We start from the raw sequence: 13,419 nt of genomic DNA on the forward strand, positions 1-13,419 counted from the left end.
ACCAGGTCTTCTTGCTGCAAGGGCAAGAGTGCTAACCACTACAGAACCATGTGGAAGAATCCCATTTAGTTGTTGAAGTCCGGAATAATGTCCTCTCCAGCTGTTTATATACCCAGGAAAGGTGTAGAACTGTTTATTTTTGCAAAAGCTTTTCCTGCCATCATGGCGGTATAAACAAACTGAGTCTCATGACGTTGGGAGTTCTATAGGAGCTAATAAACAACTCTAACACTGACACTTGGCTCTGAGTGGTAGAAGCAGATAGACACCAACAAACCATTTATTCATAAGGAGGATAACAATACTACGTGTCCAACCAACATTTACAAACACTACCAACATTTATTTTCAAAAACACAGCGTCATAGACACACAGTTGGAGGAACACACACAAGTTATCTAAATAAAGCATTCCAACCTCAAGGTCATCGTCCCAGATCTCACTGAGACAAATGTAGTCAGGCAGTGCAGGTCCTCACAAGAGCGGTTACACAAACCCGTGTGTGCAGGACGCACAAGCTCCAGCTCCATGTGCAGGTGCAGTGTTCACAGAGATGAACATGTTCCAATAATATTTGTAGATTTCTCTATCTGAGGAATGTGAAAGATGAAGAGCGTAACCACACTTTCCCAGTGGCCTGTGAGGCCTCCGCCACAGTAAACACTGAGTGTATTCAGACAAAAGCAGTCACAATATCACCCAACTACTATGACACGAGACAGCACGAGCAGTGTATTTTGTCTCAGAGTGCAAACGAAGATGCACACACTGACACACACCGATCTGGTCATTCGCCAGAATACGCCGCATTAACAGAGATTTTCTAAGACATGGGTTTCTATGAAAGACGTACTGTAGGAGCACCTGTGCAAACAACACACAGGAGCGCACACATTGTTGAGGCTGTAGGTGTTTTGTCTCAGCGATTGTGAAGTGCACTATTCTTAGAAAGGGGTTGTGGTTTAAAGGAATGTTGGAGAGGTTTATCGTGGACGTGAGAGCAGGTGCGTGACCCTCTTACATTTGATAGCAAAGCCCTTTATGTTTTTGACTGTAACCGTGACAGCGAGGCCAATCGTAAAAACAGATGGACATGACAGAAGGACAGACGGACAGTTGAGTATATGGCTCTCAATGGCCATTGTTCTTAAAAGACACAAAGATGTGAGGGACTCAAATCACGTGACTTGACAAGAGTCTGACTAAAGTCACAAATTTGAGTACTGGAGGAGTAACAGTTACAATTTGTTTTTTGAAACGTGTAAAACATTGGGTGTCTGCTTTTGCGGCCTTGCATACAAACCTGGAAGGCGAGCGGCACCAATACCCCTACATGAACTCGACACTTCAAATCCCACAAAGGACGCTAAGACAGGAAGTCAGTTGGTAGCTATTTCAAGCTGGGGCTAGTTTTGCTGGGTCTGATGTTTGAAATGCATTTCCATAGTTTAATGTAGTCATAATGTCAGTATTCTATATATTTTAGGCTATGTAGTTCTATTCATTTTCATTTTATTGATGTTAATTTTATATCGGTTTTTTTTCCAGTTGTATGGGACCATGAAGCAGTCCTTACATTGTATGAGTGATACAGCTACAGACACAATGCCAGCAGTATTTGTATAGCAGTTTTAAATGTGGAATATCTGGGAAATCATTTTCATCTTGACTTGCTTGAATGACTTGAATGAAACTTGAAGGTTAAGACTTAGGACTTGCATAATGTGTGATTTACTCCCATCTCTGGTAATTGCTTTATTCTGTATATGGACTATCTATTATGTACATAAATGTGCGTATACTGTACTTGTGAGTGTGTGTGTGTGTGTGTGTGTGTGTGTGTAGCACTGATACCAACCTAATGATGAAGGGCATGAAAGGTGCGAGGCCCAGAGGAGAAGATGATCCGTCCATGGGAGAAGGGTAGAGTCGACTGAGCACCAGCAGCAGCAAGAACAGACTGGGATGTAGCTTCACCTGACCACTGTCACTGAACACACAAACAAACGTTCCTTTTTTAAAAAAAAACAAAAAAAACTGTGCAGTTGACAAACTAAGGTCATTGACCACTAAAATGTAAAGGAGTAGAGATATAGAGGTTTAACTGTGGCTGTTTCTGGACACCAAAAAAAAATGATCGTCGACCAGCCCTAAGTGAGAGCTACAGCAATTTACTCAGAACTAAAAAGACTGAATGATTTATTCTTGAATAAAATGATGCACTTGTGTTTGGAACTATTAGGAGATGCTGGAGGGCTGGATTTGGTTCACAGGCCTTTATTTGTTGATCACTGTCAACGGTGAAGAGAAATGGGTGCGTCGATGATTTACGACTAAAATAAATGATTAAAAATACTACGCTTCTGTCAAGAATGTGACCGTTCTGGAAAACGGTGATAAGCAAAATAGCCAATATTGATTTTATAGCCCATTTTTCATGTATTTGCATTAAAAGAATGTTTCCTTTTAGGGGTAAACGAATTCAAAGAGTCTTACTTTATTATTTGACTTGATATGCCGCAACTATAACAGAGAGCACGAGCGATATATAGCGGTGAGCGCAGTTGTCGAGCTCAAACAGAACTATGAAAACCACATACAATCAAAATGCCAACGCAAAATATAACGGGCCTTAATTCCTCTGGCTTTTTTGAACGCTGCATATGAAAAACCACCCACACACCCAACACAGTCATCTCCTCATCCGTCCTTGAGCTGAGCTTTTCACCTCCCTTTTTCCCTCCATCCAAATATCATCATCACCAAGTGACTCAGAATGGAAACTGTCTGCCTGTGCCAGCGGTTTCACATTTTCACTCTGACAGGCTCACAGTGAGCGAGGGAGGAAAATGAAGACAGAGAGAGAGAGAGAGAGAGAGCGAGAGGGAAACAGACATGAGCTAGAAACACAAAGTAGATTAAGGTCAAAGATTAAATGGATGAAGATCAGATACCTAGTATAGGAATAGAGTTTTGCAGTGTCTCTGTGACTAAAGGAGCAACTCTCAAAAGGTTATAAAACTACTTAAGCTTTAACTGTGTTTAAATACAGGAACATGATAGGAAAACAATGTTTACAATGTAGCGAGAGCTCGCAGTCGAAGCTAAGTTTTATTGTAGGTTTGGGAGCTTGTCAGATCTGCTTCTGTGAGCGTATATGTCAGGAGAGCGGAATGTCCTTTGGGCCCCCATCATTAGTCATGAGGATCTCATAGAACCGAACAGAACAACAACAACAGACCCCCTGCGAAAACAACTTGTGCTTTTCATTAATTCACTCAGCGCTGGAGCGTCCGCCGGGACTGTTGCGCTGCAGATCGGCGAGATGGTCACTGTAATAGCGGCCCAATTAGTGACCAGTCTAATGTGTTTAGTGTCACAGTTCAGTCAAGCCCAGTGAGACAGGATGTGATGTGAAGAGATATAGGAGGGAGGCAGATAGAAGGAAAATTGCAAACATATTAAGTCATGTTGGGATACAGCTGGAGGCTCAAACACTTGACAGGATGAAAAAGAGACTCGGTGGCTTTTAATGGCGCTCTTAAATTCAATGCTGCGTGCCCTCTCTCTCTCTCTCTCTAAACTCCATCCATCATCTGCGATTTATTTTGGTTTAACATCTTTTACTGAGAGTGCAGTGACAGTACACTGACCTTAAGGAGTTTCATTTTTCAACAAGAAAGCAACGAGAGGGACAGTAGCAGGGACACAGAAAAGGCTCTTAAAGAAAAAGGAAACGCTCGGCGAACCATTTCGTTCACTCTCAGACAAACAAATCATCCGTTTTGTTTTGGAAATTAGACAAAAGAACTCAGGGCACGACATGAAAACTGTTTTCTTAGGAAGAGGGGGCCGGAGGAGATAAGACAGGTTGTTTTTTTTATACAAACAAATGTAAATATAGACACAAATTCAAATTTCAATAATAAAATAGACTAAAATACTTGTATTACTGTTAAAATTCCTGCATAAACAATTGTTATGATCACGATTCATGAGAATCTTCGGGGAGAGCCGCTGCGCCGAGCAGATGGATTGCATCCATGTATAATATGTACATGCATCAACTCTTAATTACAACCTCAACATCTCAAAATCTCATTTCTATAATCTTTCATTTATTATGCGACCTATTTTGAGAATGCACTTGCACTGCCACTTCCACAAGGCTGTTTCAAACCACTAACAGCAGCTCTTCTACCTCCTGTCCTGCTGTGCACTGCCACAGTATAGCATGGCTGGTGTGTTTGGGTGGCGAGATGCACTGAGACCATGTGGGAATTCAGAGAGCAGAGATCTGGTTCCGTGGGAAATGTACGAATGTTTTAACAAGGCTGGAAGGGAGTGAGGGGGAATTGTGACGGAGGCAGTCCGAAAACGCATTTAATTAATTCGAAGCGCATTAAGATAAGGCCGCCTGAGGAGCTGTTGGATGACGTTGATGCTTTTAAAAAGGGAGTTTGGGTTGAACAGTGAAAGATAAGGCCAATGACCCTCAGTGGACTCAACTCCCCACTGGAAAAAAAAAAACAAAACTAAATCTCAAAAGACATGTTCTTTACATGGCTGTAAAACCGTGTGCTTTGAATAAACAGTCTGTCAACTGTGAAAGTTCATTTTTGGCAAAAAGGTGTACACAAGAACTCAGTCCAGGGCAATTCTACTTCATTATTAGTGAGACCCCGGGTTCACGGTTTGTTTCCCACTTAAAAAAAATGTCTCTTTTTAATGCTGCGGTAAATGTATTCAAAAACCCAGCAGCAAAAAAGCTCCACTGCTCAATCAGTTTAACAGAACAAATAAGCTGCCTTAAATGGCTTAAACGCGGGTGAAATTAAACCCCTAATGGGATCAACAAAGTGTGAAAAGCCATGGCAAGGCCTGAATGGGGAGTGTAGATTAGGGGAGAACCACCTCACCTTTCCACTGTGGCAGCAGCCTCCTCCAGCTGGTTCAGAAGGAACGGATAGAGAGCAGGAAAACGAGTGAAAAACTCTCTGCCTGTCATCCTGCAGGGAAGAGAAGAGGAAAGACGGTATGAGGATCCAAATATTAACAGGCATGTGTACAAATAAAGCCGCTCTGAGCTGAAACTAGCCCTCTGCAGATTTTTATACCGATTCCTGCAAAAGCCGACATAAAAACGAGGAATTGCAAATTCACAGAGTTGTTGTTTTTGGGCTCACTGAACAACAGCATCCGGATTAGAGACGTGCTGCACACATGAGCGCTGATGAGGCACAGTTCTGATCAGATCTGAAACGACCTGATCAACACGAGCCAAACCCAAAGAACGGCGAACAGAATGCGATTCACAATATGGCAGATTGTCTTCCGTGCAAACTCGTGACTTACACAAACTGGGAAAGACAAGGCAGTTTAATGCTCAGTTCAGTCTAGGGCTGCAATGACTAACTGACTATTACTACTACAACTTCTTCTTTGTTCCATATCACAACGAAATCATTTAAACTGAATAAGTTTGGTTTGTGGACAAAACAAGACGTTTGATAAGATCATCATTTCCAGGTTTGGGAAACACCAGTCAACATTTTCTAACATTTTATGGCCCAAGCAACTAAATGATTCATCAAGAAAATAATCAACAGTTTAATCCATTAAGAAAATAATCATTCGCTGCGGCCCTATTTTAATAAACTGAGGTAGATTTGAGGTGCTGCACAGACACAGCAAACAATGGATAAAGTGAAAAGACAATCCAGAACCAAAAAATCACAGAGAGCAGAGTAAAATAGGTAAAGACAAGAACATTAAAAAGAAAAGAAAAACGATGTAAAGTAGTCCAGCACAACGTATCTGCTGACTCAATCTTGAAAAGAAATAAAACAGCAGTGAATTAAGGCTAATGTCATTTAGAGGAACAGTGGCAGCAATTACGTGATTATTTTTAACATGTTCCATAAAACATCTGTCTGTACCTCCAAACAACAGATGACGGGACACGGACACAAGAGGAGGAGACCAACTGAGGAGAAATGTCTCAGTCAGACGTTTGTAATATACCGATAAGGACAATCTCATATTAAACGCTGTTGACTGGAACAAACGGAGCCTTTGGATTTGTTTCCCCTCTTACTGCTCAAACACAACAATCGCATGAGTGTGGTATGCACATGTGCCTCCGCCGTGTGTTTGTGCACACGCATCCACTCAGACACATACACAGCTATCAGTGAAACGGCAAACGTTATATTTAACACTGGCGGTCTTGCTGATGCAACCGCCATTCAGCCTCAAGGCCAATAAAGTTTTTATTTAAACTCTGCCAGTCTAAATCAAGTTGCTCCTAAAGGGAAGAGGTTTGGTCAGCCAAGCACATGATCACAAGACTGGAGAGATGGCAAACTGCTGCAGTCACGACTGCCACTAAATCTGGACGAGCGCATACGTACACACACACACACACTTGGATCTGGTTCAAGTTAGCAGCAGGCGCTAACTCATGGTAGGCAAGAGATTCACGTGTAGGTCTCGGAGCCCCTCTCTGCACAAATGTGTGTGTGTGTGTGTGTGGAAACAACTGCAAATAAACTATAATGTCACAGTGAGACGTGAGACGTGTGCATTATACAACAGTATGTGTTCACCACGCTCCTCCTCTGCGTTCTCCAGTGCGAGTCTCTCCGTCTGATGAGCTGCCTGAAGGGCAAAAGTCAGAGGTTGTGCCAGAGCAGATAACAAGGGCAAAAAGAGTTGACAGAGTGAGGTGGTGGGTGAGAGTGAGGGTGAAGAGGACTAATCATACTTGTAAACTACAAATGCGGGTAGTTCCACTCACGGATGGGTTGCGAGACCTTTAGAAAAACATTCATTAGCAAGTTGTAGTGAAGTTATGACAACCGAAAAAACGCCAGTGCGGAGCTGAGGCCAAACCTCTAATCATTCTTTATAAAACCACAGCTGTGTCTACTGAAGATGCAAGCCCTTCCAGACAAATGATGGCGGCACAATAACAGGACAAGTGTCCTCGTTTCACATTCAACTCCAACGAGAAGCGGTTAACAATATCATATCATAATCATAATATCAGCGTCCGCTGCGATTTGTGAGAGAAAATAAAGCCCCCCCCCCAAAAAAAGGATTTAAATTAACATATTTTTTTTTCTCCAAAACCTGAAATGTTATTCTGGTAGTGCGGCTTTCTCGTATCATGAATGTAGTGACATGACACACACAGCAGAGGAGATTAACTATATCAAGTATTGAGCAGCTCCACCAAAACAAACATTACATTCAAATATTTCAACACTGATATCGGAATAATGTTCCAGTTGTAGGTACACGATGACACAATGAGGACACTGTAATCTCCCTTTCAACTGTCACATCCTCACTGGTTGTATGATTATTACATTTTAGATTGTGTTCAACAACATTGGAATAAGACGTTTACTTTTTCCAAAGGACATCACATCAAAAAAAGTCAAACTAGAGTTTGCATGCAACAAAACAACCAACATGACACATTATTTAAACACACCGTCTCTGCCAGAAATGAGAAGCCTGTCGCTTTGTGTTGGCGTTTCACGTACTCGTACAATTAAATTAGTCCAATAAGACTAAACGGAAGAGTGAACTCAGTTTAACAGTTTAGATAAGTTGCAGATGTTCCTCTCCCCTCTTTGACGACAGTCATGTTCACTAAAATTGGTGTTTTCATGTTTTGTCAATAATATTTATGTAGCAGGATTTGGATACTGGACATTCATAAACTTTATACACATGATTAAGCAAAAGTCAATGTCGCTCTCTCTCTCTTCAAAGACAACTGTTTACTTAAGGGCTCAAAACCACGTCAGCAACGTTCATTTGAGACCTCTGTGTGAAAAAAAAGAAAAAGAAGATGAGGTGTAAAATGAAACGTTGACGCAATATTAGGATAAAGCCGGAGACGCCGGCTGGAACGCAGACGGAGCAGAAATCTTCACAGCGTCAACAACGTTTAAACTTTCTCTCGACGGCAGCGTTGCCTCAGCATCAGTGTATGGATAAACAGAGTTGAAGAGCAAACAGCACGTCTGGATCCCAGTTACTGCACAATACTGAGATTCCCACAGACGGCAACAAGCTCGATCTTTCCAAAAGGGCCCGGTACACGAGCAGGAAACACTGCCGCTTCAAAGAGACCGTGACACACAGTTTAATAATGTTGCGTGGACAAACTGTCACTGTGCATTTTCTGCTGCCAGAGATCCCAAAGCAATAAAAGTGTGGTAATAACAAGGACCAGGCGTGTGCGAAAGACAAACTCTAACACACACACACACAGACACACACACACACAACTATAAATGAGTTGCAGCTTTCTCACAAACATGCACGCAGTTCTGTGCCAATTATTGATTACCGGCATGATAATAAATGAAATATTATATTGTTACTATTGACTTGTAAAGTAAAAGTGTAAAGCACAACATGTACAGACAAATGTTGGTAGTAATAGGAGACGTATACAATCTCATTGTATTCCTCCTATGACACTAATTCTCCCACATGATTATGAGGGCTGCAACTAAAATGATTTTCATAATCGATTCATCTGTTGTGTATTTTATTGACTCGTCTATTTCTTATTTGGTCCATAAAATATCAGAAAATGTTGAAAAAAACCCTTGTAAATGTGATGTTTTGTCCATGAACCAAATGTATTGCGTTTTTATTGATTTCAAGAAAATACTTAGGACTTTGTGTTCATTATTTAAAGAACACTCAATTGGCGATTCCTTTAGTAATTGACGAATAACTATGACAGCCCTAATGATTATACAAAAAACAACATCACACTAATGAGAGAAAAGAAAGCGGCAGACATGAGGAAGAGGGGAGATAACACAAGTGCACCATGGGAGGGACAGCAGACTGAAAACACAAGTGAAAACAGACCAGATAAACAGGAGCAGCCTTGGTTCGGTTAAGTCTTTTCAGTTGGATTCGGCGACATTAGCCAATGGGAAAACGGTAAAACGGAGCCAGACTGAACTTCCTGGAGAGCGGCCCAGAACATTGTGAAACTCTGCCATGGTCACTCAATATAGAACTGCTCATAGGGACAATGCTAACATGCTGATGTTCGGCAAGAGGCATAATCACCACTATGTTGTTTACCTTTACGGTTTACATTTAGCACAAAGCTGAAGGCAGGAGCACAAGGCTTATTCGTGTCAGAGATGGCATTACAAAGTGGAAAGTTGGATTTTTCCTTTAAAGCTATAAAACGTGACACTTGGCATTCGTTAATATAAATATATCTAACACATCAGACCGGTATGAATGCCTCAATGTAATTAAGCCCAAATGTGAAGGATAATAAAATGTTTTATTGTCAGCGTACTCAGGATTTGAAGCTCCACATACCACCACCATGATGATGTAAACACTGGACTTAGATTTAAGATTAGACTTAAGACTTTCCTCAAGTCAGCATCACTAAATGCTCTTGAATGCAAACAGAAATAAACTCCTCAGTTTATAAAGGAGGTAGGAATGCAACATTATGGATGTCAACTTCCATAAGACACCGGTGAAGAAGAAGGAGTGGAGCCTGGCTTGAGCATGCAGGGGACCAGGACTCTTATCTGAAATATTCCCTACTGATTTCTCACATAAATTGTCTGAAAGACGCTCACTACAGTCAGCTGAATTTCTTTGGCTTGTTCATTTTGAGTTTTGAGCAATATTTTCCGTCACTTTTCGGACGTTTTATGGACGAGACAACAAAGAGATGAATCAAGAGAAGAATCAACAGATGATCCAACAAGGAAAAAACTATTAGCATTATCATCACTACTATTATTATTGTTGTTAATAAGTGCTACTGTGATTGCTGCTGTTATCATTTACGCCATTGCACAGTGACACGTGGTTATTAAAGAGCCAAGTCTTCCAGGTTGTCTGTCTAGTTTTTCCTCTCCCCATCTCACTGGCTGAAGTAAAATGTGTCTCTGCAGTTGGGAAGGCATTTCTTTTTTGGTGTCTAGACATACCATCTTTGTTCAAAAGTGGGAAAAGGTTGCTGGCACTATGGTATTAAATGACTCTTTATTTAATGTGTAATCACATAAAACGTGAAGCATCCCGAGTGCTTAACTCCACCTCACCTGCCTCCAAGTTGTCAAATTAGGTGGAGTTAACAAATCATCAAATATATATGTGGAAAAGATCCCTTCACCTGCTACTATTCTATGCTTCAAGGTTTTTCCACATTCTTGTCATAATTTAAGACTCTTTTCCCCGAAACCTCAGAAATGATCTTCTGTTTTTTCAAAGCAACCTTGGCAGCAGAGCAGGATTAACAACAGCTAACCTTTCAACTAAAATAAAGAAAGTTAAACCTCCGTGAACCACTTCATCACTTACACAGCTCATACATGTCCGCTGTCCGCTGTTTGTGCAGCTAAACTGCACATTTTTGCGTATGCAGGTGCTTCTGGCTCTTCAGATTTTACCCTGATAATTTGTAAGAATATCATCACCGTTGCTATTTATTGTGAAATCCCCAGGCAGCTGTTTTTTTTCCTTAAATAAAAAGCTGTGTGGTCACTGCATGGTGAGTCCCATTTACGACTTTGTCTTGTTCTGGCTTACCTCATGAAACAAGCAATTGAAATTACGGAAGTGGTTTCTACACACCTTAGAACAATCTTATTTAAATAGCAACCAGGAGGCATATCAGTTACACCACATCAATGATGTTTTGTCAAGGCACGTAGTTCCACCATATTGTCAAAACAGGGCACTCGGCTAAAACCTGTTATTACAAAGTTTTAATCTCTGAGGTAATTAATTCAGGTTTAATTCATCAACGTAAACATCATCGCCTTGGGTTTAAGCACGCCCTATTTAACTCCCCCGCGGTTTATGGTGCGAGCGCTGTTTAAAATCGTGTGACAACGTCCTTTTATCCTGCAGACAACACGGTTCATAGATGTATTATCAGCAAATATTTCCTGCCCTCATTACACCCAATGTGTAGCTTTTTCCATTGAACTCTCTGTTTGTAATTACAGGACGTGTTTGGTGGCCAACATCTGCAACAGATGCAGATACAACAATGTATTGTACCGTCTCAACTACAACCCGCACGTTCGCTACGCCAGGCTTGGGATGTTTTTGAGTGCTTTATAGAGTAATTATGTGTTTTCATTTATATTTCATCATTCCATTTTATTTTGAAACTGTCGTTTCCCCCACCCATTTGTTTATTGTGTAAATTCCCTCTAGCTGGTTAGTTCAGACCTGCATCTCTGAAGCAAAAACCAGCAGAGGCCAAGAGTGAATGAAACTTCTTAGGCAAGGTGCTGTCACAACAGCGCCCCTCTGTGCTGTAAGATAACTACTGCTCATTGACATTATTTTACTTAACCTTTATAGTTTTACACTCATTTTTGATCTAATGTTTGGTTTATTTTAAATTGTTATGTCCTATAAAAAAAAACATTTTCCATTTTATCTCAAACGAACCTGCATACTTTAAAAATGGTTAAAGCAAGTGGAGTACAACCGGAAATAAAGAGAATGATGTCTCTTGTAATTCAGCACCGAAATTATAGTAAACTCTAAACTGGTAGAGCAGTGTGAGAGAAGGCGAGGTAGCAGACCTGTTCTTCTTCGAGTGCTCGTCCTTCCCTTTCTTCACTCCAAAGATCCTCGTGATCAGGGTGCTGAAGAGAAGAGTGGACGAGTTCCTCACCTGGAACAGAAAACAAATGGGAATAAATGAGAGGAAAGGATGAGAGAAGAGAGAAGTGTCTTTTTAAGATTGTAAACAGCATCACCGCAAAAAGCATGACTCATGCATTTATGAAGCAATTCTATGCGTCGGACCTGCGATCGATTAATTAGCTACACTGAGCTAAAAAAACCTGCAATCCAGACAACAGCAACAGACTTATAAATGTGTTAATTCAACTCTATGATCACTTAATAAGATAGAACAGGATGCTGCTCAATGACAGTATACTGTGTTACTTTGTAAGACAGAGGATGGAGAGAAACTCACTGCCCAGACAGGAGAGGTGAAGCCCAGCACAGCGGCCTGCATCCCATCCGAGACGAAGGGGATGATGTTTTCACCCAGACGAGTGTCCCTGTACAAAGCCCTGAGGATGTTTAGAGCGTGGACCTGTGGCGGGAGAAACAAAACAATATTCATATCATATCAACAATAGATCACATTTCAATTCACATTGAAGAAATCAGACACAAAATGTGGAAAACGTTGACATGACCCCAGGATTATTATTGTGTACAGCTATTGGATGAGGTACCTAAGCACAGTGTGGTTGCTATTCATGAGTCTTCTAGAGATGGACTGTCTCCTCTGTGGATTCTTAGTGCAGTATTGATCAAAACCCCCACTATAACTGCATCGACTGACTGACCCTCACCTGTGCCAGGTGAGCTCAGACTACTTGAATGACCATACCTGAGGGACAGTAGAGCTCTCGGTGTCCCTGTCGGCAGACGGCATGGCCAGTGTGATGAGCTCTCTCATGGACATCTTCAGCAGACTGCAGCTGGACGACTTGGGCTCAGAGGAGAGCAGAGCCTGCAGAGATGGACAAACAAAAACACAACATTAAAGATATAGTATGTAACATTTCTGCATTAAAACATCTAAAAACTAAAGGCAACTGGGATTTTTTTGTATTGCACTCCAATATAGAAATCTGTATTTATACTGAAAGCATCAACTGTTTCATTCATTTCAGTCACCTTTTAATGATGTCATCCACTGCCATTGCCTCTGTATCATGACAATACACTTTTAATGATCTAGAGCTTCTCTGCACTGAAAAGAATGCCAGGACTCTTCAGTAGGAAGCCACACGTCCATTGGTCCCGCAAATATTTACTTGCCAGCACGCAGAGATGCAGAGTGCTCTTACTTAGGTAAGGCAGTGACGAGCTGCTCAGTGGATCAGAGCCTCACCAGTTGTAGTGAGGTGTCTAATCATGGTCTCAGTAGTGAGCAGAGAGAGAGTGAGGGGGGGTGGGAGTCAGTCGGTCAGTGTCACACTTAAAAAAAAAGCTGACATATGCAACTTTCAAAAAAATCTTTCGGGGAAAAAAAATGCTGAGGATCGCTCCCTTAATCAGAAAGTGAGCTGAAGCTCATGATCCCATGCTGCTCCTCGTGTCATCTATTCAGGATCTGACAAAGTGTGAAATATGGTCACAATTTACCCTCCCGGAGCAACTGTATTGAATACAGCTCCAGGCATAATGTGACTCAGCACTTAAAATCCACAGAGATCGAGCAATGAATCAGAGAACCTGACCGACACTTTATGTCTGCTCCTTACACCTGCTGAATCCTGACATCTTTAACTTTCCTCATCCTTCTCTGCAGACATTAACACATCCCAATAAAAGCATGTAAAATAAACAAGATATTA

General features: G+C 41.3%; 1 protein-coding gene across 1 annotated transcript in view; it reads right to left on the bottom strand.

Annotated features, from left to right (window-relative positions):
* thada (THADA armadillo repeat containing) overlaps window positions 1-13,419 on the bottom strand; it is an 82,128-nt gene that overhangs the window by 47,017 nt on the left and 21,692 nt on the right. Inside the window, exons 24-28 of the mRNA XM_058651826.1 lie at window positions 12,447-12,569; window positions 12,021-12,143; window positions 11,620-11,711; window positions 4,921-5,010; window positions 1,860-1,991 (exon numbers count right to left, since the gene is read on the bottom strand). Coding sequence (XP_058507809.1) covers window positions 1,860-1,991; window positions 4,921-5,010; window positions 11,620-11,711; window positions 12,021-12,143; window positions 12,447-12,569 — 560 coding nt within the window. The remainder of the gene's footprint in view (window positions 1-1,859; window positions 1,992-4,920; window positions 5,011-11,619; window positions 11,712-12,020; window positions 12,144-12,446; window positions 12,570-13,419) is intronic.

The sequence above is a fragment of the Solea solea genome, chromosome 15 (genome assembly GCF_958295425.1).
Source record: "Solea solea chromosome 15, fSolSol10.1, whole genome shotgun sequence".
NCBI classification, from domain to species: Eukaryota; Metazoa; Chordata; class Actinopteri; order Pleuronectiformes; family Soleidae; genus Solea; species Solea solea.